Source organism: Lepidochelys kempii, chromosome 3, assembly GCF_965140285.1.
Source record: "Lepidochelys kempii isolate rLepKem1 chromosome 3, rLepKem1.hap1, whole genome shotgun sequence".
Lineage (NCBI taxonomy): Eukaryota > Metazoa > Chordata > Testudines > Cheloniidae > Lepidochelys > Lepidochelys kempii.
The window spans coordinates 160,031,755-160,059,112 of NC_136382.1; the positions used below are offsets into that span (position 1 = coordinate 160,031,755).

Below are 27,358 nucleotides of genomic sequence, written 5' to 3' on the forward strand. Positions count from 1 at the left end.
AGAAGAACAGTATCTGAGATGGCTGAAAAGCCTGCAAAGTCGGCCAAAGTGAAGGAAATCCATGTCTGGAATGGATAAGCAAAACCGTACTCAAGGACCAAGAGCTTCCCCAGGGAGCCCAACAAGGCCAGTGTGTGCATAGCATGGGTGGCCAGTAAGAAACTCAAAGGAGATCTCCCACAAGGCCAATGTTGATAAACCCTACTAGAACAAGATCTCATGTGTTTACCTGAGAAATAAGACAAGTGCTGAGATGGCCTCGATCTGCTAGGTAATGGTCCTCTATTGCAGTATTTCCCAAATTGTGGGTTGCGAGACATGTTTCCACCCCTCTGCCCCAACGTTGTCGCTCCCACAATCTCACAGACTGGTATGCAAGAACGGGACCAGAGGAGACGATGAAGCGGCCGCTGTGGTGCATGAGATCAGGCCAGCTGCTGGGGAGTACGCAGAAAACACCTGGGGGAAGACACTGAGCACAGGGGAAGGACAGGACTCAGAGCACATGTACCAACTGCTGGGGGCAGGGGGACAGAACCCCTGAGCAGAGGGTAGTGGTGCACAGGGCACACACACACACACAAGTCTCAGTAGCTCCCTTCACTCCCCATTCCAACACCTTCTCCTGTCCACATTACTGCAATACTGGACATGCACAGTTGGCTCTTGCTTGGCTGTATTCTGAGACTTGATAACTTTTAATATAAATTTAGGATCAAAATGACATGTTTGGAGTAGCAGAATGATCAAAAACAGTTTTTCGTGCTTCTAATTTTTCAAGCACCTCCCCCCCCATGCTGTCCGCAGTGGTTCATGACCATGAGTTCCAATCTCAAGGCAGACTGCCAAAAAGCAGGGCAGACATCCCAAACTGGTTGTATGTTCTATAATTAGATTTCAACAACACAGTAACAAATATGAACTCCTGAAGCACTAACAGTTTTACCATGAAGTCACAGACCGTTCTCTTGGGCATTCCAGTCTGTTTTGCTACCCAGGCAAGTTGGTCTTAGTGATAATTGATTGCTATATACCAGAGATCATAAAAGATTCAGGTTGCTTCCAGGCCCAAGAGACCAGTAACCTACCCCAGGTCAATTGGTACCTTTGATCTCACACTAGAGACAATGCTGGTTTCTAATCCTATACCAAGCTAAGGATTTATTAACTAGGAAAAAGAAATGAAAAAGTTATTTACAGGTTAAAGCAGGCAAACATATATACACAAATGAGTTACAATCTATGGGTACAAAAGGTGAGGGTTGTAGTAATCTGTGAGCGCTTAATGTCTTTTAGGGCTATCCCAGTTTGACCCTGGGGAATCTCTGATTCTGATTCATAGCTCTAGCCCTGTCAGAGTCCAAACACCAAAAGAGATGAAAAATGTTGTTCACTATCTTTATTTCCTTCTTCCAGAATACAAGCTAATGGGATGAGCCCTTCTGCACATAACCTGTGCAGGGGCAATTAGCAAAGTCTTTGTATTATGATGTCCCACAATAGCCCATTGAGTTTTGGTAGTCCTACCTGATGGGCAAGAGAGAATCCCTTCTGACAGGTTGACAGTTTCAAGGCAAACATTTTTACACTTATAAAGGTAATATTTAAGTTTTTGCTTTACTTTTGCTTTTAGCATGTGATAAAGATATTACAAGTGAGATTAATGCATGCAGCAACTTACACGCATTTCATAAACACTAAACACATTGTTTTATGTTCAATACCCATCTTAACAACATTAACACACAGGTAAAACAGACTGGCTGCCAGCAATGAATTTGTCAGTGTCTGTCTGAGGCCTAAAACCTTGGCAAGAACTAGCACCTGGTTTTCCAGCATGACACCCCTCAGCTCAGACCCTTAGAGGTCACCATAACAGAGGTTTCAGAGTAATAGCCATGTTAGTCTGTATTTGCAAAAAGAAAAGGAGTACTTGTGGCACCTTAGAGACTAACCAATTTATTTGAGCATAAGCTTTCGTGAGCTACAGCTCACTTCATCCCTTCAGCTGTAGCTCACGAAAGCTTATGCTCAAATAAATTGGTTAGTCTCTAAGGTGTCACAACTATTCCTTTTCTTTTTGCATAACAGAGGTGACACCAAAGGGGGTTGCAGCATGAAGACGTTTGGGAACCACTGCTCTACCGTAATCTGATTCAGAGGACATACAATATAGTCCCATGTCACTGGAGGAGCCATGCCACGATGGGTTGATAATGTACCATGCTGCTCTGCTTGCAGCTTAAACAAATGAGGCTTAGCTGACAACAGCATAGGGGGCTGCTTCAAAGTCACCACAGAACCAAATGTCAATGCTATGGCGATGTACACCAAGAACTGTGCATGGTGCAACTTCAGTACCGATGGTTGTATCTGCTTCAATATCAACCACTAGAGGTGCACCAATCAGGTGTTTGAAACAGTACCAAGACCAAAAGCTGCAGTGGTGTCAGTCACTAAGTGAGTCAACAGTCGTGCCGAGAGTAGAGTCAGTGCCAATACAGAGGGTGAAACCAGTACCGATGCTGGTGCTGACTTCAGTACAGATAATGTCACTATTATATTCAGTGTGGTTGAATCACAGCAGTCTGTGGTACTGATAGGCATACCTCTCCAGCTGCAGCATAAGCCTCAGGTGTAGTCAGTGCCAATAATCCAGGAGCCACAGAGTTGCTGGATCATAAGTCTGTGAGAGGCCAGACAGTGCCAGACTCAACTGAAGCCTGGTGGCCAGTGCCAGAGCTGAGATGGTACTGGGGAGTGTCAGGCCAAAGACATCGCTCCAACCTTGGTATGGATTAGAGCCTGGGGAAGGTTTTTAGAGGAATGTCTGTGGTCAAAATCCTTTTAAGACTCAAAGAGCTCTTTTTTTGGTTTAGGGTGAGTTTCAGATGTTGGTTCTTTGTGAGAAGAGCACAGAGAAGGGGAGAGCTTCCATCTTCTCATGACAGATGGATCCCACTTTCTCATGTTTTTGAGAGCTTGAATGAAGAAGGCACTTAAAGAAGGCACTTTTAGGAATATTGGTTTGAGATCTTACTATATCAGGCAGTCCTGAATCAGAGAATGGTCTCATTGCCTGCTCTATTACTTACTTCCTCAAAATGCTAAAAATGATACTACTACCTATTTACAAAGGAAAAAAAACTTTTGAGACAAAGGAAAGAGACCAAGACAGAACAAGGGGAGCTCTAGCTTATAGTCTCAGACAGTGAGAAGGAACCAAATAGGGGCTGGAGCTGCTCCAACCTTCAAACACTCGCCAGGAGGTACAGGACACATGCTCCACAGAATTCTCTGGCTTGAGTACACTGGGTGCACACACCCCTAAAGTGGAATACACATGCACAAGCACTCAAAGAAAGAGCACCATTTGTTAATGATTCCAAGATGTATCACACTCCTAGTAAGCAAGCAAAACTTAATCCAATTCTATTATAAAATCCTGTGCAGAGGCAGAATGAACAAACATTAATACTACACTATTTTTTTTTTTACAGAGGACAAGTGATTTATAATCAATGTATTAGCCAAACACTAAACGCACAGACAGAAATAGTTTATATTTAAGAGCACAGTGAATTAAAATAAGATTGTAATTGAAATAGGAGTATTCATGATTTGTGCCCTTCTTGTCACGAATGCACAGAAGGCAATTTTTTCTTATCATCATAAGAATTATCCTAAGTACATCTATACCAATACAAAAAACAGATTTGATTTTCTCTTGCTTTCTTTTTCTGCCATTTTAAGTTTATGATCATTATACTTTCCTTCACTATCTATGGTAGAAGACGCTGATGTGCCAATAACATGGTGGACTTCTTCATGAACAGGAATCATGGGAAGTTTCTTTCCAGTGTCACTCTTTAGCTCTAAGGATATCATCGTCTCACACTGAGCCATTTCAGGACTCTCTCTCTTTTTTCTTGAGAGTCTAGAATTGAACAAGAAAATTATTTTGTATGAATAATTTGAACATCCAATCAAATAAGAGAAAAGAATAATTGACTAGGAGAAAACATTTATGCAATGGTTCACATTTATAGCTAAGGCACAACTCCTCCTAGCATGAAGTGAAAAAGGTAATTCTCTATGAAGGGAATATGCAATTTGGAAAAAAACAATGAGGCCTGGTCTACACCTATAACTTAGGTCAATCTAGCTGCATCACTCAGGGGTGTGAAAAATTCACTCCCAAGACACACATTTAAGACAACCTAATCCCCAACATAGACACTGCTAGGTCGACAAAAGAATTCTTCTTCCATTGCTGTAGTGTCTACACTACAACAGCATCTCTACATCTGTGCCACTATAGCATTTGTAGTACAGACATACCCTTAGATCTCCTGACAAATTACTGCACCTCCTGAAAGGAGCTTCTAACCATGGTTAGATCTACAGAACATTCTCATCACTATTTGTATGGGAGGAAGTTTATGATCTGGACAGACCATACTTCCCTGCAGTGGTTCTTTAGATTCAGCAATCTTGAGGGATAACTTGCCACGTAGCTGGAAAAACTGTAATGCTCTGATTTCACAGTTACATACAGGCCTGGGAATAAGCATAGTAATGCTGATGCCTTGAACAAACCACCTTGTTGGAAGGGCATATTGCAAACACTGCCCTTAAGCAGGAGGGCAAGGAATTAGTTGCTCAATGGAATGAGTACATTCAAGAAAAGATGGCAGTTGCCTCTCATTCCATAATTCACAGAAGTGAAAATGTTCCTGGTTCATCCACTGAGACAGTCAGTCAATGTGGGGTTGCAAGAGTGGAATTCTACAGCAATGAAAAGCTGCCCAAAGAGGGGACCCTGATATCAGAATAATGTGACACAAACGCAGCCACCCCAGAACAGAATATCCCCTCACCAGACCACAACAAAAGCGCTCTGGTAACAGTGAGAAAGCTTGGAGTTTAAGAATAAATATTGTATCGGAGATGGGAAAAACCAGCGGTAAGGAATATAACCAACCCAGGTGAGAATTCTTATTGGATAAAATGCTGGCAAAGGCAAGAAAGAGGAAGTTACTCCCCTTGCACAATAAAAATGGTTCTTTGAGATGTGTCCCCCTACAGGTGCTCCAATATAAGTGTATGTGCACCCCTGCACCTTTAATCAGAGATTTTTGGTAGCAGTGTCTTGAGCCCGCACATGTGCTCTCCCCTCCCTCATGGTCTGCCTTGAGGCTATCTAGCACTGTGTGGGAGAACCCCCTCCTCCCCAAGCTCCTTCTCTACTGCAGAGCCCTATGGAGAACTCCAAAGTAGAGGGGAGGAGGGTGGGTTGTGGAGCACCCACAGGGAGACACATCTCAAAGAACCATCATTACTGCACAAGATGAGTAACATCCTCTTCTTCGAGTAGCGTCCCTATGGGAGCTTCGTTGTAGTTGACTCCGAAGAAATATCCACCACCGGAGGCTGGGACTTCGGAGTGGAGTCTGTTACTACGGAGAGTACTGTGGAGTTGAAGGTGGCATCGGAGGCCGAATCTCCAGTGATAGCATAATGTTCTGCGAAAGTGTGAGAGAGAGCTGGCTGTATTTCAAGGAATCCCTGTTGAGGTTACAGGGACAAACCATCCCGATGAGTTGAAAGAATAGTAAACATGGCAGGCGACCAGCTTGGCTTAATGGTGAAATCCTAGCGGATCTTAAACATAAAAAAGAAGCTTACAAGAAGTGGAAGGTTGGACTTATGACCAGGGAAGAGTATAAAAATATTGCTCGGGCATGTAGGAATGATATCAGGAGGGCCAAATCACACCTGGAGCTGCAGCTAGCCAGCGATGTCAAGAGTAACAAGAAGGGTTTCTTCAGGTATGTTGGCAACAAGAAGAAAGCCAAGGAATGTGTGGGCCCCTTACTGAATGAGGGAGGCAACCTAGTGACAGAGGATGTGGAAAAAGCTAATGTACTCAATGCTTTTTTTGCCTCTGTCTTCACGAACAAGGTCAGCTCCCAGACTGCTGCGCTGGGCATCACAACATGGGGAATAGATGGCCAGCCCTCTGTGGAGATAGAGGTGGTTAGGGACTATTTAGAAAAGCTGGACGTGCACAAGTCCATGGGGCCGGACGAGTTGCATCCGAGAGTGCTGAAGGAATTGGCGGCTGTGATTGCAGAGCCATTGGCCATTATCTTTGAAAACTCGTGGCGAACCGGGGAAGACCCGGATGACTGGAAAAAAGCTAATGTAGTGCCAATCTTTAAAAAAGGGAAGGAGGAGGATCCTGGGAACTACAGGCCAGTCAACCTCACCACAGTCCCTGGAAAAATCATGGAGCAGGTCCTCAAAGAATCAATCCTGAAGCACTTGCATGAGAGGAAAGTGATCAGGAACAGCCAGCATGGATTCACCAAGGGAAGGTCATGCCTGACTAATCTAATCGCCTTTTATGATGAGATTACTGGTTCTGTGGATGAAGGGAAAGCAGTGGATGTATTGTTTCTTGACTTTAGCAAAGCTTTTGACACGGTCTCCCACAGTATTCTTGTCAGCAAGTTAAGGAAGTATGGGCTGGATGAATGCACTATAAGGTGGGTAGAAAGCTGGCTAGATTGTCGGGCTCAACGGGTAGTGATCAATGGCTCCATGTCTAGTTGGCAGCCGGTATCAAGTGGAGTGCCCCAAGGGTCAGTCCTGGGGCCGGTTTTGTTCAATATCTTCATAAATGATCTGGAGGATGGTGTGGATTGCACTCTCAGCAAATTTGCAGATGATACTAAACTGGGAGGAGTGGTAGATACGCTGGAGGGGAGGGATAGGATACAGAAGGACCTAGACAAATTGGAGGATTGGGCCAAAAGAAATCTGATGAGGTTCAATAAGGATAAGTGCAGAGTCCTGCACTTAGGACGGAAGAACCCAATGCACAGCTACAGACTAGGGACCGAATGGCTAGGCAGCAGTTCTGCGGAAAAGGACCTAGGGGTGACAGTGGACGAGAAGCTGGATATGAGTCAGCAGTGTGCCCTTGTTGCCAAGAAGGCCAATGGCATTTTGGGATGTATAAGTAGGGGCATAGCGAGCAGATCGAGGGACGTGATCGTTCCCCTCTATTCAACATTGGTGAGGCCTCATCTGGAGTACTGTGTCCAGTTTTGGGCCCCACACTTCAAGAAGGATGTGGAAAAATTGGAAAATGTCCAGCGGAGGGCAACAAAAATGATTAGGGGACTGGAACACATGAGTTACGAGGAGAGGCTGAGGGAGCTGGGATTGTTTAGCCTGCAGAAGAGAAGAATGAGGGGGGATTTGATAGCTGCTTTCAACTACCTGAAAGGGGGTTCCAAAGAGGATGGCTCTAGACTGTTCTCAATGGTAGCAGATGACAGAATGAGGAGTAATGGTCTCAAGTTGCAGTGGGGGAGGTTTAGATTGGATATTAGGAAAAACTTTTTCACTAAGAGGGTGGTGAAACACTGGAATGCGTTACCTAGGGAGGTGGTAGAATCTCCTTCCTTAGAGGTTTTTAAGGTCAGGCTTGACAAAGCCCTGGCTGGGATGATTTAACTGGGAATTGGTCCTGCTTCGAGCAGGGGGTTGGACTAGATGACCTTCTGGGGTCCCTTCCAACCCTGATATTCTATGATTTTATGATTCTATGTGGGCAGAGGCTCAAATCACTGCTCTACAGATTACTGAGATAGGAATATCTTTAAGGAATGTGACTGAAGTAGAAACTGACCTTATGATGTTCGTATGGACTCTGGATGGAGGCCGCAGGTTGCACCCTTAATAAAAGTGATTAATGCAACCAGAGACCCATTTGAGTAGTACTTTGAGCCAATATCACAGAGCCTTTGGAAGAGCGTAGGGATTTCCTGAAGTCCTTACTCCTGTCCAAGTAGAATGCTAGTGTTCTTCTAACATCTAGCATATGGAGAATCATCTCCCTGTTGTCACAATGTGGTTTTAGGGGGGAAAAAAAACAAGGAGACGGATCTGTTGATTCACATGCAAAGTGCAGAGAAAGTAGGGAGAAACTTAGGATATGGCCTTAGAGTTACTTGGTCTTTAAAAAAAGACTGTAAATGGTGAGCATGCCATCAGGGCCGCTATTTCTCCTATGTGTCTACCTGAGGTAATGGCAATTAGACATGCTGTCTTCGGGGATAGATGAAAGAGAGAGCAAGTTGCCATGGACTCAAAGGGAGGTCTAGTCAAAGTCCTGAGAACTAGGTTAAGATCCCAGGCTGGAGTGGGTGGTCTCACATGCAGGTAGAGATTCCCAATGCCCTTAAGGAATCTACGCTTCAGTGGGTGAGCAAACATTGAGTATCTGTCTACATGTTGGTGAAAAGCTGTTTTCACCGCGAGATGTACCTAAAGGGAGCTGAGAGATTTTTGACCTCGAGGTCTAAAATGTAGTGTAAAATCAGAGGAAGGGAAGACGAGGTTGGGTCTGTGTGTTTAGAATGACAACAAACTTGGAATGGTTTCAATTTTGTAGGTAGGTTGAGTAGTCAACTTTTGGCTGTGTAGCAACACATCTTTCAGCTCATCAGAGCATTCTGCCTCTAAGCCTTGGAACTAAGAAGGAGCCAACCCTGGAGGCAGAGGACCCGCAGGTCGGGTGAACCCATTGTTTTGAGAGAGCAGGTGAGAAATGGGCCAAAAATGAATCGGAGGGCATATTGTCATCTGTCAGGTAAGGGAACCAGACATGTCTTAGCCCGGAGGGGCAATCATAACTCTTTGTCTCATTGACTTTTCAACAGGACCTTGGATAGAAGAGGAAACTCTGAAAAAGCAGACAAAAGGTCCCCATCCCATGGGAGGAGGAGGGCGTCTCCCAGTGAATTTTTCCCTAGGCCAGCAATGAGGACATTTCTTGTTCCGGTAAGTAGCGAAGAGATCTGTGGTCAGGGTTCCCCAAAGGACAAATATATCTCAAAGCATCTCGGAGTTCAGTTCCCAATTGTGGTCGTGAGAAAAATTCCAACTGAGACTGTCAGCTGTCACATTCTGTATCTCTAGTAAATACACTGCTGAGATGAGCACATTGTGATGGATGCACAAATTCCAAAGTCTGAGTACTTCTGTGCAGAGGGAAGGAAATCTGGCACCACCTTGGCAATTTATGTAAAACATACAGGGCATATTAAGTCCATCATGACCTTCGTGTGGGTTTTCTCAACGAAAGGCAGGAAGTGTACACAGGCATTCCTGACAGCCCTTAGTTCCAAAAGAGTGATATGGAGGGTCGCTTCTGTAGAAGGTCATTTGCCCTGAACCTTGTGGTTGTGTAGTGAACTCCCAAGCCTGTTAGTGAGGCATCCATTCCAGGATGGCGAGTCCGTGTAGCAGGAGGAATGTTCTTGCTTGTACTGCATCGAGGTTGGTGCTGATAAATTCTATTAACTGTACGGGGGCTAGTGCACTGTTACAATGGAGAGAACCTTGGAGAATACCCTAGGTGGAGCAGTCGGTACTATAAGAATCTCCTGTACGATGGCTGTATTGAGATATGGAAGTAGACATCTTGTAGGTGGAGAGCTGGAAATCAATCTCCTTGCTCTAGAGCTGGAATAATGCCTGCTAGCATGACCATCTTGAACATCTGCGCCTTCCTGCATTTCTTTAATGCCCTTAGAACTAGAATGGGCCTCCAACCTCCCTTCGCCTTGCAGATCAGGAAATAATGGGAGTAAAACCCCTTGCTCCTGAGTTGCACCGAGACTGGTTCTGTGGCCCCTAGGCATAACAAATTATGTATTTCTTGATGAAGTAGGTTCTCGTGAGAAGTGTCCCTGAAGGGGGACAAGGAAGGAGGGTTGGAATGGGAGAGGGACATGAATTGAATGGTGTAACCCTTCGAAATAATCTCCATGACCCATCTGTCAAAGGTGATATTCTCCCAACTGCTGTGAAAAAGGGCCAGGCAATTTCTGAAGGGGTGTGACAGGCAGATGTAGATGGCAGCTGATGTTGCAAGGTATAATTGTTCGGGCCCTTGACCAGCCTGTCAAAAGTGCTTAAGGAGGCAGTTTGAGAGGTCATGGATTGGGGTGAGAACTGCTTCTGGTTTTGAGCCCTGGTCCCCTTACGCTGCAGCTCCTAACAGCGCTAAGATGGTGGGTATTAAGGAAGTTGTGACCTGTGCTGTGGCTGAGAGGTGTATCTTCTCTTCTGTCTCGCAGTACAGATTCCTAGGGAGTGTAATGTGGCCCGGGAATCCTTCAGGATGTAGAGAGAGGAATCTGTCTTCTCCACAAAGAGTTTGGGCCCTTCAAATTGGAGCTCTTCTGCAGCTCTTTGGGAAACCCAGAAAGGTGTAGCCAAGAAGCCCACTTCAGTACCACTGTCATGGAGAGCGGGCAGGCCACTGTATCGGCTACATCTAGTGCTGTCTCTAGCACCAGTCTGGCAATTAACTGACCCTCTCCAAGAATGGCCTGAAACTGCTCTTTTTGTATCTCCAGTAAATATTCCATAAATACATTGAGTTTCCCATAATTAATAAAATCATATTTGGCCATGACAGTTTGGTAATTCGCGATTCTAAACTGTAATGTCACCAACAAATATGCCGTCCTGCCAAGCCTGATCGTATGGGATCACCTTGGCATGATGTTGCTTACTTTGTGCATTAATCACATCCACTATGATGGAGTTGGGTTGCAGATGTTGAAACAGGAAGTCTGCCTCTTTGGGAGGGATGAAGTTGTTGTTTTTTTCCCTCTCTTGCTGGTTGAAGCGATGGAGGCTGGTGTCTGCCAGACGACTTTGGTAAGATCTAGAATTGCTCATTAATTGGGAGGGTAAGGGTGGCACTGACTGGGATATTGGTGGTACACAGCCCGGTGCCAAGAGCGTTTACCAGGGCCCCAATACCAAGTGATGGGGATTGCAGTTCTTCCCCCCAACCATCAGGTCTCCAGGGTACCACAGCTCATGCGGTACTCTAAGCTCACTCGGTATCACGGAGCAATGTCCTTGGTACTTTGTCAGTATGAAAGGTTGAGAAGATGCAGAGCACTCCCTAGATGGGAGTTTTGTCTGTGCCGCTCTTTTATAGATGGTACAATACCAGTCTCTCTCCTTAGGGGGCAGTACCCTTACCTCAGAGCCTGACTGCCTGAGCCCCTGGTATGGCAGAGCTCATAGCAGAGGCTCCCTTCTGAGTACCATGCTTCAGAACTGCTGGTGCCATCAGTACCGAGGTGGCTGCATCAGGGAACTCTCCTGGCTGGCCAACGACTCGGAGCCCATGTTATTCCAGTGCAGTCAGTACTGAGGTGACTGTACTGGGGAACCCCTCTCGCTGGCCAACGACTCGGAGCCCTTTTTACAAGCCTTTACAGGGGGAGTCTGCTGAGCTTTTTTTACAACTCTACCCCCTTTGAAGTTAAAGGCTCAGGGGACGATCCAGGGTCAGCATCAGAGTCCCCTGGAGACTGAAGTGCCTTCGCCAGAAGGAGGAGTTTTAACTGCAGCTCCCACTTCCTGAGAGACTGCAGTTTTAGCTGTGGCAGGGGAAGCACTTCTGTGGGACTCTCCCAGGCACCAGACACAGTGAGAGCATCTCACCATTACAGGAATCGACTCCTTGTAGGAGAGGCACCTCTTGGAGCCAGGAATGTCTCTGGGCAGGGGGCTACAATCCTCTAGCAGTGAGGAATGCAGAAAAAAATTGAAACAGAAAAAATGGGTTTTTTTCCTCCTTCTCCTCCTCCTCTTCTTTTCCTCCTTTTTTTAAATGAAAAAACTTGAGAGTCTTCGGGGGGGGGCACACCCACAATCTGATGGGATGACAGAACAGTTCAATAGGACTTTTGTGGTTCAGCTGGCTACCTTTGTAGAACAGCACCCAGGGGACTGAAACCTGCATATTTGGCCTGCTAAACCCAGGGTTGTGAGTTCAATCCTTGAGGGGCCATTTAGGGATCTGGGGCAAAAATTGGGGATTGGTCCTGCTTTGAGCAAGGGTTTAGACTAGATGACCTCCTGAGGTCCCTTCAAAAATCCTGATATTCTATGAATTGGGGCCTTTCCTGTTTGGAGGGAGGGATAGCTCAGTGGTTTGAGCATTGGTCTTCTAAACCGAGGGTTGTGAGTTCAATTCCTGAGGGGGCCATTTCGGGATCTGGGCCAAAAATTGGGGATTGGTCCTGCTTTGAGCAGGGGGTTGGACTAGATGACCTCCTGAGGTCCCTTCCAACCCTGATATTCTATGATTTGATGGCTTATAGAATAGTCAATGAGAGTACAAAATCTATCCTAGCATTCTTCATATTTGGGCATGAGCTAGGGACCAGAGCAAATCTCATGTATGGCATTCCTGAAGAGGAACAAAGAAATATGAATTTTTTGGACTATACAGAAACCCCACAATTCAAAACTGAAATAACACACACCTTTGCTAGAGAAAATTTGAGGATAGCCTCTGATAAGATGAAAAGGTTCTACATGTAAGATCATATGAGGAATTTTTAAAAAGAGAATCTGGTATACTTTTACAACCCAAGGAAAAAGAAGGGTAGGAACCCTAACTGAATAAACCTTAAGAGGGATCAACTACAGAACTCATCTAAATAAATGAAGTGATGCATTGGATACAGTTGTTTCCCAGGACTATACCCAAAGTTACCCACAAAGACCATTTAAGGAGGTATCGGAAGTACAGTATTTCAGTGTGGTAGCCACAAAACTGAGAATTTAGCTGTGGATGTTGAGGCTGGGAAAGTTGTGACAGTAATGATTTCCTATTAGAACAAAATGGGCAGAGTCTGTGTCAGCCAGCATATTCCACAGAAACAACAGACACTTCAAAGCACATTGTATGTGCCCTCTCCCAATTGCCTGAAGGAAGCTAGCTAAAGAAAGAAAGAAAGATAGATAGATTTCAATGGAAGTAAAACATTTTGGGTTGGTGACATGAAAACTTCCTGACAGAAAGATGATATAAATATGTAAGTAGCTAAGACAGTATCAACTGTAATTTGATAAACTATTTCTTGTCTTTCTGTATGGGGTAAGTTGCCTAGGGTATTACCCTTTTGGGCCCCATTAGGATGATGGGCAGAGCTAAAAAACAGGAGATGATATTGTTGGGTACGTGAAACAACACAAACTGGTGAGTGTAGTAGTACCCCTTCATTTGGGATAAATGCAAGAAACAATAGGGCCTACAAATTTACCCTAATCATGAGTTTAATCGTAAGACTTGAGTGAAAGTTTGTAATATGTCACCCAAACCTATAACAACAAAATGCTGATGAGAAGAGGTATGAAATTGAATTAGTCTAAACAAAAAGGATGTGCTGATATAATTCAAGGACTATGTTAAAAATCACACTTGTTAAAAATAGATGATGCGGAGTCAGAAGTTTATGAGCCAAAATTGGTTTGTCAGATGTTAGACCTAAGTGGTAGACAAAATAATGAGGGAATGGGCTACTCCCCTCATCACTTCCTTTTTGGGTCCTTAAAGAAAGACTTTGGGGAGCAAATAAGGAAGAACACTAGAAACAACAGATGGAGACTACTGGAGTGAGCTTCAGTATCACCGTCACCTGGGTCACCTTCATCATCCTGCTCCTGAGAGATGCCTGACAAGACAGGGCCAGAGAGAGGAACCTAGAGGACAATGACACCCATACCAGCTCCAGCTGAATCCCCGGTAACTTGGGAAAACAGTTACTACCTGTTTAATACCATCTAATAGATTGTCAAACAAGGGGGCTTTTCCTTCTAAGACTGAATTTAACAACCCCACGTTCAGCCCATCTCAACTAACAACTTCTCTTATCCCCAAAAGAACAGTTATTACCATCTTTAATCCCATTTAAAAGACTATCAAACAAGGAGGTTTTTCCTTTAAAGACTCTCTCCTGCTAAAGGGAACGAGAAGAAAGGATGTTGTTAAAATGAAACAAAAAGAAAAGGAGTACTTGTGGCACCTTAGAGACTAACCAATTTATTTGAGCATAAGCTTTCATGAGTTACAGCTCACTTCATCGGATGCATTCAGTGGAAAATACAGTGGGAAGATTTATATAAACAGGGAACATGAAACAATGGGTGTTACCATATACACTGTAATAAGAGCGATCAGGTAAGGTGAAAAGAAAAGGAGTACTTGTGGCACCTTAGAGACTAACCAATTTATTAGTGAGTTTGTGCGTGTGTATGGGGGTGGGGGGGGTGAGAAAACCTGGATTTGTGCTGGAAATGGCCCACCTTGATTTTCATACACATTGTAAAGAGAGTGGTCACTTTGGATGGGCTATTACCAGCAGGAGAGTGAGTGGGGGGGGGGGGGCGGCGGAGGGTGAGAAAACCTGGATTTGTGCTGGAAATGGCCCAACTTGATTATCATACACATTGTAAGGAGAGTGATCACTTTAGATAAGCTATTACCAGCAGGAGAGAGGGGTGGGAGGAGGTATTGTTTCATGGTCTCTGTGTATATAATGTCTTCTGCAGTTTCCACAGTATGCATCCGATGAAGTGAGCTGTAGCTCACAAAAGCTTATGCTCAAATAAATTGGTTAGTCTCTAAGGTGCCACAAGTACTCCTTTTCTTTTCACCTTACCATATACACTGGAATAAGAGCGATCCATTGTTTCATGTTCTCTGTGTATATAAATCTTCCTACTGTACTTTCCACTGAATGCATCCGATGAAGTGAGCTGTAACTCACGAAAGCTTATGCTCAAATAAATTGGTTAGTCTCTAAGATGCCACAAGTACTCCTTTTCTTTTTGCGAATACAGACTAACACGGCTGTTACTCTGAAACCTGTTAAAATGAAAGACTTATTTAATACTTTCAAATTCTTTGACTGTTTTTTCTTCTTTTCTGTACCTTTAATAAAAGGTTAAAAGGATTTTTAACAGCACATTTGCCATGGTGCTAAGTAGGCTGAGGTCTTTGTATACTAAACCTCAAACCTTGTTTAAAACTGTTTAATGTTGGAGTGACTAGGCCAAAGATGCTAACATATCCGATATATTGCATCTCAGTTAATATAACAGACCTCATCACCCAAAACAAAGGCACACATGAAGTGGCTCAGGATTTAGAACTATGTGGTCAGAGGGTTTTTGCTAGGTATTTGGTGGAGATGGGGGGAGAAACACCAGAGAAACAGAGAAGACAAGGAAGCTCCAGACACAATATGAACAAGCACTGTGATTGTGACCCTGAGAAAAAGCCTAGAGTGTGCTTCTGTGTACTCTAGGTCTGACTGAAAGCTGTGAGCAAAAAATACTGTCTGCTGTTTGATTCCTCCTGTGTTCTGGGAAACAGGACATGGTAAATTCTTTGTAAACAAACCAGATCGCATCAAAGATGTAACTAATCATCAGTTTCTCCTCCTAGTGGAAACAACCTACAGAGTCCCACACTCTGGCCAACCACTTCAGTCAAAAGCTAACAATAGGCATGTGTCCCAGCATAAATCACAACATCTTGACAGCTACTCTAAAATTACTAGCTGCCAGCGAATTCAAGTTCCTTTTATAGCACCTGAAGATTTCCAAGGTTCATGGAAGCTCTGACTACAGCTCCTTTTCCCAACCCATGGCCCCTGCACTGGCCCACAAAAAGGGATGGTGTAGGACCTACTCTATGTCATCAGATCGACCTATACTTCAGATGATCCGACAAAGCCTGGCTATGTCAATTTGCACCAACGATACAGCAAAATGAAGTGCAGGATCTGGGAAACTGTTTTCAAAATATACATATGTAGATCCCCAAACGCCCCAGAAACACTAGTACTAAGTAACTGTCACTACTGATATAAATATTCTTCTGCACACCAGCATAAATGTAAAACTGTTTTTAAGAGCGGTGTGAAAAATGTTTTCCTACCCTTTTCTGTGAAATGGGAAATAAGACACAGCAGTAAAGAGCAAGCTCCTTGTATCAGGAGCAAATCATTTTAACCATAGATCTAAGCAAATCATCCTATGCAAAAAACAAACATAACAAAAATAAATCTCAGCCAAGGCTTTAAATACAGTCCTCAGAATTGGGTGAGGAGGACTGCCTTCTCTTTGAAAACTCATGGCGATTGGGGGAAGTCCCGGACGACTGGAAAAAGGCTAATGTAGTGCCCATCTTTAAGAAAGGGAAGAAGGAGGATCCTGGGAACTACAGGCCAGTCAGCCTCACCTCAGTTCCCGGAAAAATCATGGAGCAGGTCCTCAAGGAATCAATTCGGAAGCACTTAGAGGAGAGGAAAGTGATCAGGAACAGTCAGCATGGATTCACCAACGGCAAGTCATGCCTGACTAATCTAATTGCCTTCTATGACAAGGTAACTGGTTCTGTGGATGAAGGGAAAGCAGTGGACGTGTTGTTCCTTGACTTTAGCAAAGCTTTTGACACTCTCCCACAGTATTCTTGCCAGCAAGTTAAAGAAGTATGGGCTGGATGAATGGACTATAAGGTGGATAGAAAGCTGGCTAGATTGTCAGGCTCGACGGGTAGTGATCAATGGCTCCATGTCTACTTGGCAGCCGGTATCAAGAGGAGTGCCCCAAGGGTTGGTCCTCGGACCGGTTTTGTTCAATATCTCCATAAGTGATCTGGAGGATGGTGTGGATTGCACCCTCAGCAAGTTTGCAGATGACACTAAACTGGGAGGAGAGGTAGATACGCTGGAGGGTAGGAATAGGATACAGAGGGACCTAGACAAATTGGAGGATTGAGCCAGAAGAAACCTGATGAGGTTCAACAAGGACGAGTCCTGCACTTAGGATGGAAGAATCCAATGCACCGCTACAGACTAGGGACCAAATGGCTTGGCAGCAGTTCTGCAGAAAAGGACCTAGGGGTTACAGTGGACAAGAAGCTGGATATGAGTCAACAGTGTGCCCTTGTTGCCAAGAAGGCCAATGGCATTTTGGGATGTATAAGTAGGGGCATTGCCAGCAGATCGAGGGATGTGATCATTCCCCTCTATTCGACATTGGTGAGGCCTCATCTGGAGTACTGTGTCCAGTTTTGGGCCCCGCACTACAAGAAGAATGTGGAAAAATTGGAAAGAGTCCAGCGGAGGGCAACAAAAATGATTAGGGGACTGGAACACATGACTTATGAGGAGAGGCTGAGGGAACTGGGGATGTTTAGTCTATGGAAGAGAAGAATATGGGGGAATTTGATAGCTGCTTTCAACTATCTGAAAGGGGGTTCCAAAGAGGATGGATCTATACTGTTCTCAGTGGTAGCACATGACAGAGCATGGAGTAATGGTCTCAAGTTGCAGTGGGGGAGATTTAGGTTGGTTATTAGGAAAAACTTTTTCACTAGGAGGGTGGTGAAACACTGAAATGCGTTACCTAGGGAGGTGGTGGAATCTCCTTCCTTGGAGGTTTTTAAGGTCAGGCTTGACAAAGCCCTGGCTGGGATGATTTAATTGGGGATCGGTCCTGCTTTGAGCAGGGGGTTGGACTGGATGACCTCCTGAGGTCCCTTCCAACCCTGATATTCTATAATTTTCCCAAGGTATGCCTAAGAGACCTGCAATAAGAGACCTGCGGCATGGGTGTGGCTTGCCTGGGTCAGCTGACTTGGGCTTGTGGAGCTAAGAAATTGCAGTGTTAACTTTTGGACGAGGGGCGAGTCTTGAAGCCTGGGCTCCAGCCAGAGCCTGAACATCTATACTGCTAATTTGAGACTCTTGTGCCACAGGTTTTTTTGCAGCATAGACATGCTCACAGGCATTCTTCTTTCTCTGCCTCCCCAGATAGTCTTTGGGCCAGATTGTGATCTTTTACACTACTGTAAATCCAGAATAACTTTGCTGACTTCAATGGTGTGTCTCTGGATTTACATCACTGTAAATTACATATTATTGGCCCTTTATAGTAGAGTTGGGCCTGTGCCATGAAGCTTATATTTGGAAGTAAGTATACACTTTCCAGAATCTGAGAGAAAGGCTTTAGATTTGGTGTTCTTTTGGGGGTCACCAGCATTTTAAATTAAAAAACAGGAAGTACAGAATGAAAAAAATATAAGTTTTACATACACGTATTCAAAGCCCATCTTTCCTTCCTTTACTGTTGTTTTGTGTTTCCTTTCCGTGCCTGTTCTGTAAACTGCTGTACAGGGTACAGTAGGACACTTCTCTACTGAAGATGGCTGAGGAAGAAAAGAAAGTAGGAATACATTAATTTTAATACATATTGAATTGATGGTCAAGTAATATTTCTGAAGTCAACCGAGGAAACCACTTAAGAGCTGATTTTCAAAAGTACTGATTGATGGCCTAACTCTGCTTCCATTGACAACTTTTTCTGAAGTAAGATTAAAAGATGTTTTAGTTTATGAAAACTTTTTTTAAAGAATATTCCAGTGAATGACTGAATTAAATCAAATAAAAGTACTTGAATGTTTTGTATAAATCTAACAATACTTATGTTCCCTTATTTTCATACAGAACATAAACTTCTCTCTCCCTCCTCTTTTCCATCCTCCATAGACAGGAATAAATGTCTTTGAACTTAGAACTGAGAACAAAATATTTTGTAAAGAAATTTGGCTAACAGGCAACCCAGTGAAATCATTAAAATCAAAGAGTTGTACGGAGAGTAAAGTCAGAACAAAATATGGCCCCATGATTCAAATATTATCATACAGTAGAACCTCACTGGCTCACACTAATGGCTGGGTGATCCATTGTGAACGACTGGCATTTATGAATTACTGTGCAAGTGAACAAAGAGGGCCAGAATAATGCAAAATAAAATGTAATTTGTTTGACAAATGCAGTTGAGTTTTCATTATTTCTCATCATTTTTCAGATTACAGCATTAAAATGTATTGTAGAATATTGTGCAAAACTGTGCTGCCAGTCCTGGTGCTCTGAGCAGCACGGTAAGGGGGGGTCAGAAAAGGGGCAAGGGGTCCTGGGGGGCAGAGGGCGGTTGGATAGGCGTGGATAGGAGTCCCAGGGGGCCTGTCAGGGGGCGGAAAGGGGTCGGGGCAGTCAGGGGACGGGGGGTTGGATAGGGGATGGGGTCCCGGGGGAAGTGGTTAGGGCAGGGGATCCCAGGAGTGGATGGTCAGGGGACAAGGAACAGGGGGGGCTGGATGGGTCAGGGGTTCTGAGGGGGGCAGTCATAGGGCAGGAAGTGGGAGGGGGCGGATAGGTAGCTGGGGCCAGGCTGTTTGGGGAGGCACAGCCTTCCCTACCCAGCCCTCCACACAGTTTCGGAACCCTGATGTAGCCCTCAGGCCAAAAGGTTTGCCCACCCCTGATTTATATGCTGTTAGCTAACAGCTAATTCTACTTAAAATTCTCATTAAAATCAAGAGTAAATATCCTTAAGTCAGTCCTTTAATGTAATGTGATTACAGTTAATAAGATATTAACAACATAAGCATTTATCTCATTTTAAAAAGAAAAACACTGATTTCTCACCAGTGAACTTCTGTTTTCCTCAATGTTGACAGCTTGTTCACGCATAATATACCTTCCTTCAACCATATGTGGTATTTCTGTATTCTCTGGTCCCAACTGGAGACGAGATACCAGTTTTGTTTTTGGCAATGTCCTCTTCTCATCCATCTGGGTTAGGTATCTTTGGTCCTAACGATGAAAAACAGTTACCAGATATGAATCACCAAACTGTGATTATGCCTCTTTTGTGGTCTCATGATGAGTTGTCCTATTACATACAAAAGGAAAGCATGTATTATCCGAGTCCAGGGCTTAAAAATTAGAAGTCAATCACAAAGTCTTGCTTTTTTCTTTTATTTAATTAAGGAGAGGCTGTCCAGTGTCCTCAACTCCCACTAATTTCAGCCTTCATAAGTTGCTCAATGTTTTGCAGCATAGGAGTCAGTACTGGCTACACAATTCACACCAGGCTAGGTTTAAATCATCATTGGTTAGTCTCTAAGGTGCCACAAGTCCTCCTTTTCTTCATGGAATTATTCTGGATTAACACTTAGAAAACTAAAATTAGAATTTGGCCCAATATGGCTAACTCACTGCATAAACAGTCAGTTTATGGATCCTCAAGTTGCAAATTCTATCCACCATGCAGTGTCAAGACCTACATACCAAAAGGTCAGTGAAAAGCATATTTTTCTCCCTCAACCAATTCGGCATTTTTGTAAACCAGAGGAAGATACATAATCAGAGGAAAAATGTCTCAGACTGTGTGTAGTTCCTTCATGTTCAGCATTGGTCTACACTACAAACTTATGTCAGTATAACTACGTCGTTCAGGTGTGGATTTTCCACTCCCCTGAGTGACATTTATACTGACCTAACAGCCGGCGTAGACAGCGTTATGTCAGTGGAAGGGCTTCTCCCATTGACATAGCTACTGCCTTTCAGGGTAGGCAGTGTCTTTATGGTAGCGCTACAGTAGCGCAACTATGCCACTGCAGCTTTTTAAGTGTAGGCAAATCCTCAGATGTCAGTGATTTACAGTGCCTCTTTAAAGGATTAAAATGCTGTGCATTGGTGATAGGTAAGGCTATGTGTGAGTCGGTCACGGATTCAGTGATTTTATGTGATTTCTACAACTTCAGCCCTGCAGCACCGGGGTTCCAGCTTCAATAAATCTATAGATGGCTCTATTACCAATCCTATGAACCGTCCAGACCCACTTGTTTCATTTTACACATAAGAGGCATTTCCCTAATTTGGGGATTTTATACACTGCATTTTCTGTAACATAGCAAAACAACTATATTGTGCATGAAAAAATAATTACCTCTACACATTCTGTATTGGAAAGGCTAGGAGGCAGGCACATAAGAAGTGCATGGGATCCTCCTGCTAATCAACAGGAGTGAGCTACAAACAGACAGCATGGTCATTTTAGGCATAACCTTTAAGTTTAGAACCATCTCAAAAACAGTTCCCAGTTCCAACTCTTTCTGTGGGAATGTACAGAACACCAGTCACCTATAAAAATATAAAGATAGAATATATGGTCTCAATTTAGCAGAGCACTTCAGAACATGCTTAAGTCTCATAAGCATGTGTGGAAGTGCTTTGCTAAATGTTTTCTTTCAAAAAGATCTTAAAGTCACATAGCCTCTGAGCATTTGGTAATGTATCTCCTTAAAATGAGAGTAAAATCATTCACCAGTTGGGAGCAGTTCTCAATTTGCTCTGATCCACCCTTGCAGGTGCACATTATAAACTACAGATTCTTATTTCTTAGCAGCATGACAGAGTTCCAGTAGGTAAGCATCAGGTCTATACTAAGTGAACAGATGAGGGTCAAGTACTCATCTGGAGAAAATGCTCCTCCAGGAAAGCAAAACTCAGCCTACCTCCTAACATTCTGAAGGGGTTAGTCTGTGAATTGTTTCCACTCAAAGAAGAAAGAAAACATTTGTGAATGCATGTTCGACACAGGGACTTGCACCATTTTAGATAAATCAATGTAAATTTTATGTTGACATTCTTAGGCCCTGACCCTTCAAACTCAGATGTATATCAATTTAGTTAGAGAAGCAAGCTAAACAAACTTCAACCAACTTTAAATAGATATAGGAGTGTTCACAAATTTACAATTTCACAAAGTTCCTTGAAGTATTATTCCTTTAATTAAAACAGAGCAAAACTGCATGAAGATCAGGCCAGTGGCTAGGGTAATCTCGATGACTGGAGGCTAGAATTCTGTTTGAGCAATTACAAGGCATCTTGTAAAATAAATTTGTTAGTCTCTAAGGTGCCACAAGTACTCCTTTTCTTTTTGCGAACACAGACTAACAGGGCTGCCTACTCTGAAAAAAAGGCATCTACAGTGTTTGATGAATTGTAAAGGACCATTAATTTGTAAAAGGTGCTTTATAGCCACAATAAATAATCACAAATTTGAAAAAGGTTTGGCCACCACTGTTTTAAAGGAGCCCAGTCTCCATCTCCCCCACCCTCCCCCGTTTTACAACCGCTAAGTACACTACTGTGGACTTCCAGGTTAACTGGACAAAGTCAAGATTTGACCCAAGTTGACTCACTGATTGTACTAGAGGAAAGTCTCCCCTACACTAACAAACCAGAACTCTAAAATTCCACAGCTTTTCTGGTGGGTTTCTGGGACCGCACAGAGCGACGCCACGTTTACCCTGCCACGGACACCTGACGCCAGCGATCTCGCCAAGCTCACGACACGCGCGGCTACAGTCCGCGTCCCCGCGCTCTTTTGCAACGGCCGCCCTGCTGGGCTCCCACGGCCCCGCGACGGGGGGACCCGGCCAGGACAGGCAGCGCGGACTCTCTTCGGGAGCCCCAGGCGCACGCAGCGACCCGCACGCAGCGACCCGCACGGAGGCTCCCCCCGCTCTCTCCTGTCCCGAGACCTGCTGCCCGCCTGCTATTCCCGCTGCGCCCCACGCCGCGAGAGAGAGGCGCTCGCCCAGCTTCCCCCACCCCCGACTACGAAACTTTCTTCCCGCGAACACCTCCCCTTAGTCCCCACCCCCAGTGGAGAGGGTCTCCGTTCCCGGCGCCGGACGGGGACAGGGGTGTGGCCGCTCCCCAACTCGCCTGCGGGGCGGTTTTACCTCCCGCATATTCCCCGCCTCAGGGAGGCGCCACACCCCACGGGAGGATCTTTTCCCCCGAGTTGGAGAGGCTCCTCCCTGCCCCGCCCGACAGGCTCACCATGTTCCCCTCACGCTCCCTCCTGCGGGGCCGGCAGGTGGGTCCGTTATCCCAACGAATGCCCGGCCCACGCGGCGATCTCGTCAGTCAGGCGCGTGCGCTGTATGCCCGCTGTCGACTCTCACGCCGGCCGCCAGGGGTCAGTGTGGCTGCGCCTAGGCTAACCCCAAAAGGCGCTGGGCCGGAGGCCTCCCCTCATACTGGCCTCCTCCCTCTCCGGGCCGTTTGGGCTCTGGGCGCACGGTCTGCTCAGCCTTCCATCGCCCCACCCCACGCAGGGGACCTGGTGCCACGTTTTCTGCCTATAAACCAGTTTCCAATCCATAGCAGTGCTTAGCGCTCACTCTTCGACTACCTCCTTTTCCCGGAGAGCTCCAGATTAGACGGTAAACTCCTTGTCGCAGGCAGTTTTCTCCTAAATCAGGGGTGGGCAAACTTTTTGGCCTGAGGGCCACATCTGGGAATGGAAATTGGAGGTTGGGCCATGAATGCTCATAACATTTGCGCTGGGGTGCAGGAAGGGGTGAGAGCTTTGGTTGGGGGGGGTGAGGGCTCCACAGTGGATCCAGAAATGAGGAGTTCAGGGTGCAGGAAGGGGGTGAGGCTTCTGGTTAGGGGGAGAGGGCTCGGGGGAGGTGGGTAGGGACACACTGGGGGGGTGCTGGGGAGTTTGGGGTTTAGGAGGGGGCTCTGGGCTGCCCCGTGTGCAGGCACCGTCTATGCAGCTCCAACTGGAGCACTGGAGGGGCCTTTGGAGCACATAGGAGCTGCAGTGGGGCCATGCCACAGCTTCTGGGAGCTGCATGGAGCGGCCCTCAACCCTGCGCCCTAGCTGCAACAGGGCCATGCTGCAGCCCCCATCCCTGCCCTAGCTGGAGGGCTAGAGTGGGGCAAGCCCCAGCCTGCTCTCCCCCGTGAGAGCTTGCAGGCTGGATCCAGCCCGTAGTTTGCCCGCCCCTGTCCTAAGTATATACAGCACCTGGCACTATGAGGCCCTCAATGCGGACTTTAGCACATCTGAAATACAAATAATAACTAAGATTTTCAAAAGTCTCATGATTTTTGGGGTGCAGTCTGAGATGAGCGCTCAGGATTTTATTAAAAATCAGACCTCTTTAAGACACCTCAAATTGGGCACCAGAAAATCAATAATCACTTTTGAAAATCTTGGACAAAACTGAAGTGAGAAAGGATTTTTGTAAGTCAAAATAAATTATGTAAACCTATATTCCTTTATCCACTATTGTACTGACAATGAAATATTCCATTAGACTAGAGAGAGGTGACTTTCCTTTTCAGAAGCTGTGCTGGTTTGTCCCTATCATGTTAACATATGTTTTTTCATTATAATTTCTACCAGTTTCCTCCACTGAGGCTCATTGGTGTAGAATTCCAAGAATCACTTCTAGCACCTTTTTGAATAGGATAGCTACATTTAGTACCCTCTAGTTTAATAGTGGCCTTTTAAAAGGCCACCTATTTTTGTTAGCAGCGCAGCACTTTGTTCTTAAGTTTCCACTCCCAGTCTCTATTTAAGCCAAGTCATTATGCAAGGTAGCCTATTTCCTCTTGTTTTTTCCTACCCCCCCCCCCCCCCGATGTTCTGGTTTAACTTGGATTTAAACTTGGAGAGTGGTCAGTTTGGATGAGCTATTACCAGCAGGAGAGTGTGTGTGTGTGTGTGTGTGTGTATGGGGGTGGGGGGGATGTGAGAGAACCTGGATTTGTGCTGGAAATGGCCCACCTTAATTATGCACATTGTAGGGAGAATGGTCACTTTGGATGAGCTATTACCAGCAGGATAGTGAGTTTGTGTGTGTGGTTTTTGGGAGGGGGGTGAGGGAACCTGGATTTGTGCAGGAAATGGCCCAACTTTATTATCATGCACATTGTGTAAAGAGTTGTCACTTTGGATGGGCTATCACCAGCAGGAGAGTGAATTTGTGTGGGGGGGTGGAGGGTGAGAAAACCTGGATTTGTGCTGGAAATGGTCCACCTGATGATCACTTTAGATAAGCTATTACCAGCTGGACAGTGGGGTGGGAGGAGGTATTTTTTCATATTCTCTGTATATATATAAAGTCTGCTACAGTTTCCACGGCATGCATCCGATGAAGTGAGCTGTAGCTCACAAAAGCTCATGCTCAAATAAATTGGTTAGTCTCTAAGGTGCCACAAGTACTCCTTTTCTTTGAGAATGGGGTGTAGATTAAAGATAATCTAGGTATGGCTCAACAAATACTTTGCCTCAGTTTTTAGTAAGAGTAATAAGGAGTTTGGGGGCAGAGTGAGTAATGAGAATACAGAAGTAGAAATTACCAAAACCTACATGGAAGCCAAACTCAAACAGCTTAATGGGACTGTAATGGGATATACTCCCCCCACTAGCCTTGCAAGAGCTGAATTGGGCCAAGTGGGCCCAATCAGTTTGCAGCCTGGGAGAATTAGGGGAAGCAAGTCATCTGTGTGGGTACAGGCAGGGCTTATATGAAGACAGGAAACTGAAAGCAGAGGAAGATGTAGGAATAGTCTGCAGTTACTCCCTAGGAGGGTGCTAGAGAGATAACTAGCCCATGTTCATGCCTTGCAAGAAGGAAGTGGGGAGGGCCAGGAGGTAAGGAAGAGGCTCATGGAAAGGCAGCAAGGTACAGGAGGGAACCACACCTTAGATGCTGTTTAGAGCATCCCTAAGCCAGAATCTGGAGTAGAGGATGGGCCCTTGTTTCCCTGACACCTGGGGCAGTTAGAGGACTGCCTGAAAATGCTGGGGAGCAGGGACTTTGATACACATCACTGGAAGGGAAAAAACTACACAGTGATCTAGCTAGAGGGCTGAGTCCAGAAGAGGATGCTGCATTTACTGAAGTGAGAGAGAAGCTGCAGGCTGAGAGAGTGGCAGTGTGTAGCTGCTGGAAGAGGCTTTGGCCTGGCAAAGTTAATCCTCAGAATGGCCACAAGGCTGCTCTACTCACTGCAGGATGACACTACTAGTCACATGGAGTGTGACACTGAGCTAGGCAGAGTTAAGCAACTAGCAGGCTAAATGACCTAAATTCAACCCTTAAAGACACATTAGAAAAGTATATAAATGGTAATTAGGGTCATTCCTTATACATAGCTAACAAAGCCATGTTAGCTAGACTAGAGCTTTAAAGTCTAAACTTATATTGTTAGAGAATAAGATACTGATTGTAGTTGACGGTTTACCTAATCTGGTTACATTGTTAACATCTCACAAGATATAACTAGTAGATAAACTTTTCCTGAATTCTATTGATTCAGAGATCAAAAGGGAATATTAGCAATTACATGAAATGTGCTGTAATATTGTCTTTTTCTCTTTGAAATTTGTAGTTAACTTTGTATGAACTGCATGAATGGATAATGCTTGAGGAATTCCACCATGATTTCAACAACTTCCATCCCATCATCAACCTCAGCCTGGACCAGTCCACACAAGAGATCCACTTCCTGGACACTACAGTGCTAATGAGTGATGGTCACATAAACACCACCCTATACCAGAAACCTACAGACCACTATCCTTACCTACCTGCCTCCAGCTTTCATCCAGACTAGATCACACCATCCATTGTCTACAGCCAAGTTCTATGATACAACCGCATTTACTCCAACCCCTCAGACAGAGACAAACACCTACAAGATCTCTAATCAAGTGTTATTACAACTACAATACACACCTGCTGAAATGAAGAAACAGATTGACAGAGCCGGAAGAGTACCCAGAAGTCACCTACTACAGGACAGGCCCAAGAAAAAAACGTAACAGAACTCCACTAGCTGTCACCTTCAGCCCCCAACTAAAACCTCTCCAGCGCATCAAGGATCTACAACTTACCTTGAAGGACGATCCCTCACTCCCATGGATCTTGGGAGACAGGCCAGTCCTTGCTTACAGACAGCCCCCCCTCCCCCAACCTGAAACAAATACTCACCAGCAACCACACAACAAAAACACTAACCCAGGAACCTATCCTTGCAACAAAGCCCATTGCAAACTATGTCCACATATCTATTCAGGGGACACCATCATAGGGCCTAATCACATCAGCCACACTATCAAAGGCTTGTTCACCTGCACATCTGCCAACGTGATATGCCATCATGTGCCAGAAATGCCCCTCTGCCATGTACACTGGTGAAACCAGACAGACAGTCTCTATGCAAAAGAATAAGTGGACACAGATCAGACGTCAAGAATTAGAACATTCAAAAACCAGTCAGAGAACACTTCAACCTCCCTGGACACTCAATTACAGACCTAAAAGTTGCAATTATTCAACAAAAAAAACTTCAGACTCCAATGAGAAACTGCAGAACTGGAATTAATTTGAAAACTGGACACCATTAAATTAGGCTTGAAAAAGACTGGGAGTTGATGAGTCATTACACAAACTAAAAACTATTTCCCCATGCTAGTTTTCCCCCTACTGTTATTCACACCTTCTTGTCAACTGTTTGACATGGGCCATCCTGATCAATACAAAAGTTTTTTCCCCTCCTGCTGATAATAGCCCACCTTAATTGATTAGTCTTGTTAGAGTTGGTATGGCAGCCCCCATTTATTCATGTTCTCTGTATACATCTTCCTACTATATTTTCCACTGCATGCATCTGATGAAGTGGGCTTTAGCCCACAAAAGCTTAGACTAACAATTTTATTTGAGCATAAGGTGCCACAAATACTCCTTGTTCTTTTTGCCTATACAGACTAACACAGCTACCACTCTGAA

General features: G+C 44.9%; 2 protein-coding genes and 1 long non-coding RNA gene across 3 annotated transcripts in view; 1 reads left to right on the plus strand and 2 right to left on the minus strand.

The window, feature by feature from the left end:
- The window catches only part of DNAH14 (dynein axonemal heavy chain 14), a 454,606-nt gene extending 453,743 nt beyond the window's left edge, over positions 1-863 (minus strand). The window contains exon 1 of the mRNA XM_078851974.1: positions 230-863. The gene's annotated coding sequence lies outside the window, so the exon portion shown is untranslated. The remainder of the gene's footprint in view (positions 1-229) is intronic.
- Positions 864-3,689: 2,826 nt separating this feature from the next.
- Positions 3,690-22,694, minus strand: LOC144930427 (uncharacterized). The gene is made up of 4 exons (XM_078852261.1): positions 22,605-22,694; positions 19,395-19,562; positions 18,000-18,112; positions 3,690-3,937 (listed from the first exon to the last, which is right to left on the minus strand). The coding sequence occupies exons 1-4, from the start codon at positions 22,605-22,607 to the stop codon at positions 3,694-3,696; spliced, it is 528 nt and encodes a 175-aa protein (XP_078708387.1). The 5' UTR covers positions 22,608-22,694; the 3' UTR covers positions 3,690-3,693.
- A 148-nt stretch (positions 22,695-22,842) lies between these two features.
- Positions 22,843-26,993, plus strand: LOC140908312 (uncharacterized). The gene is made up of 2 exons (XR_012157832.1): positions 22,843-22,990; positions 25,959-26,993. It is a non-coding gene; the product is annotated as an uncharacterized LOC140908312 (long non-coding RNA).
- The last annotated feature ends 365 nt before the right edge of the window (positions 26,994-27,358 follow it).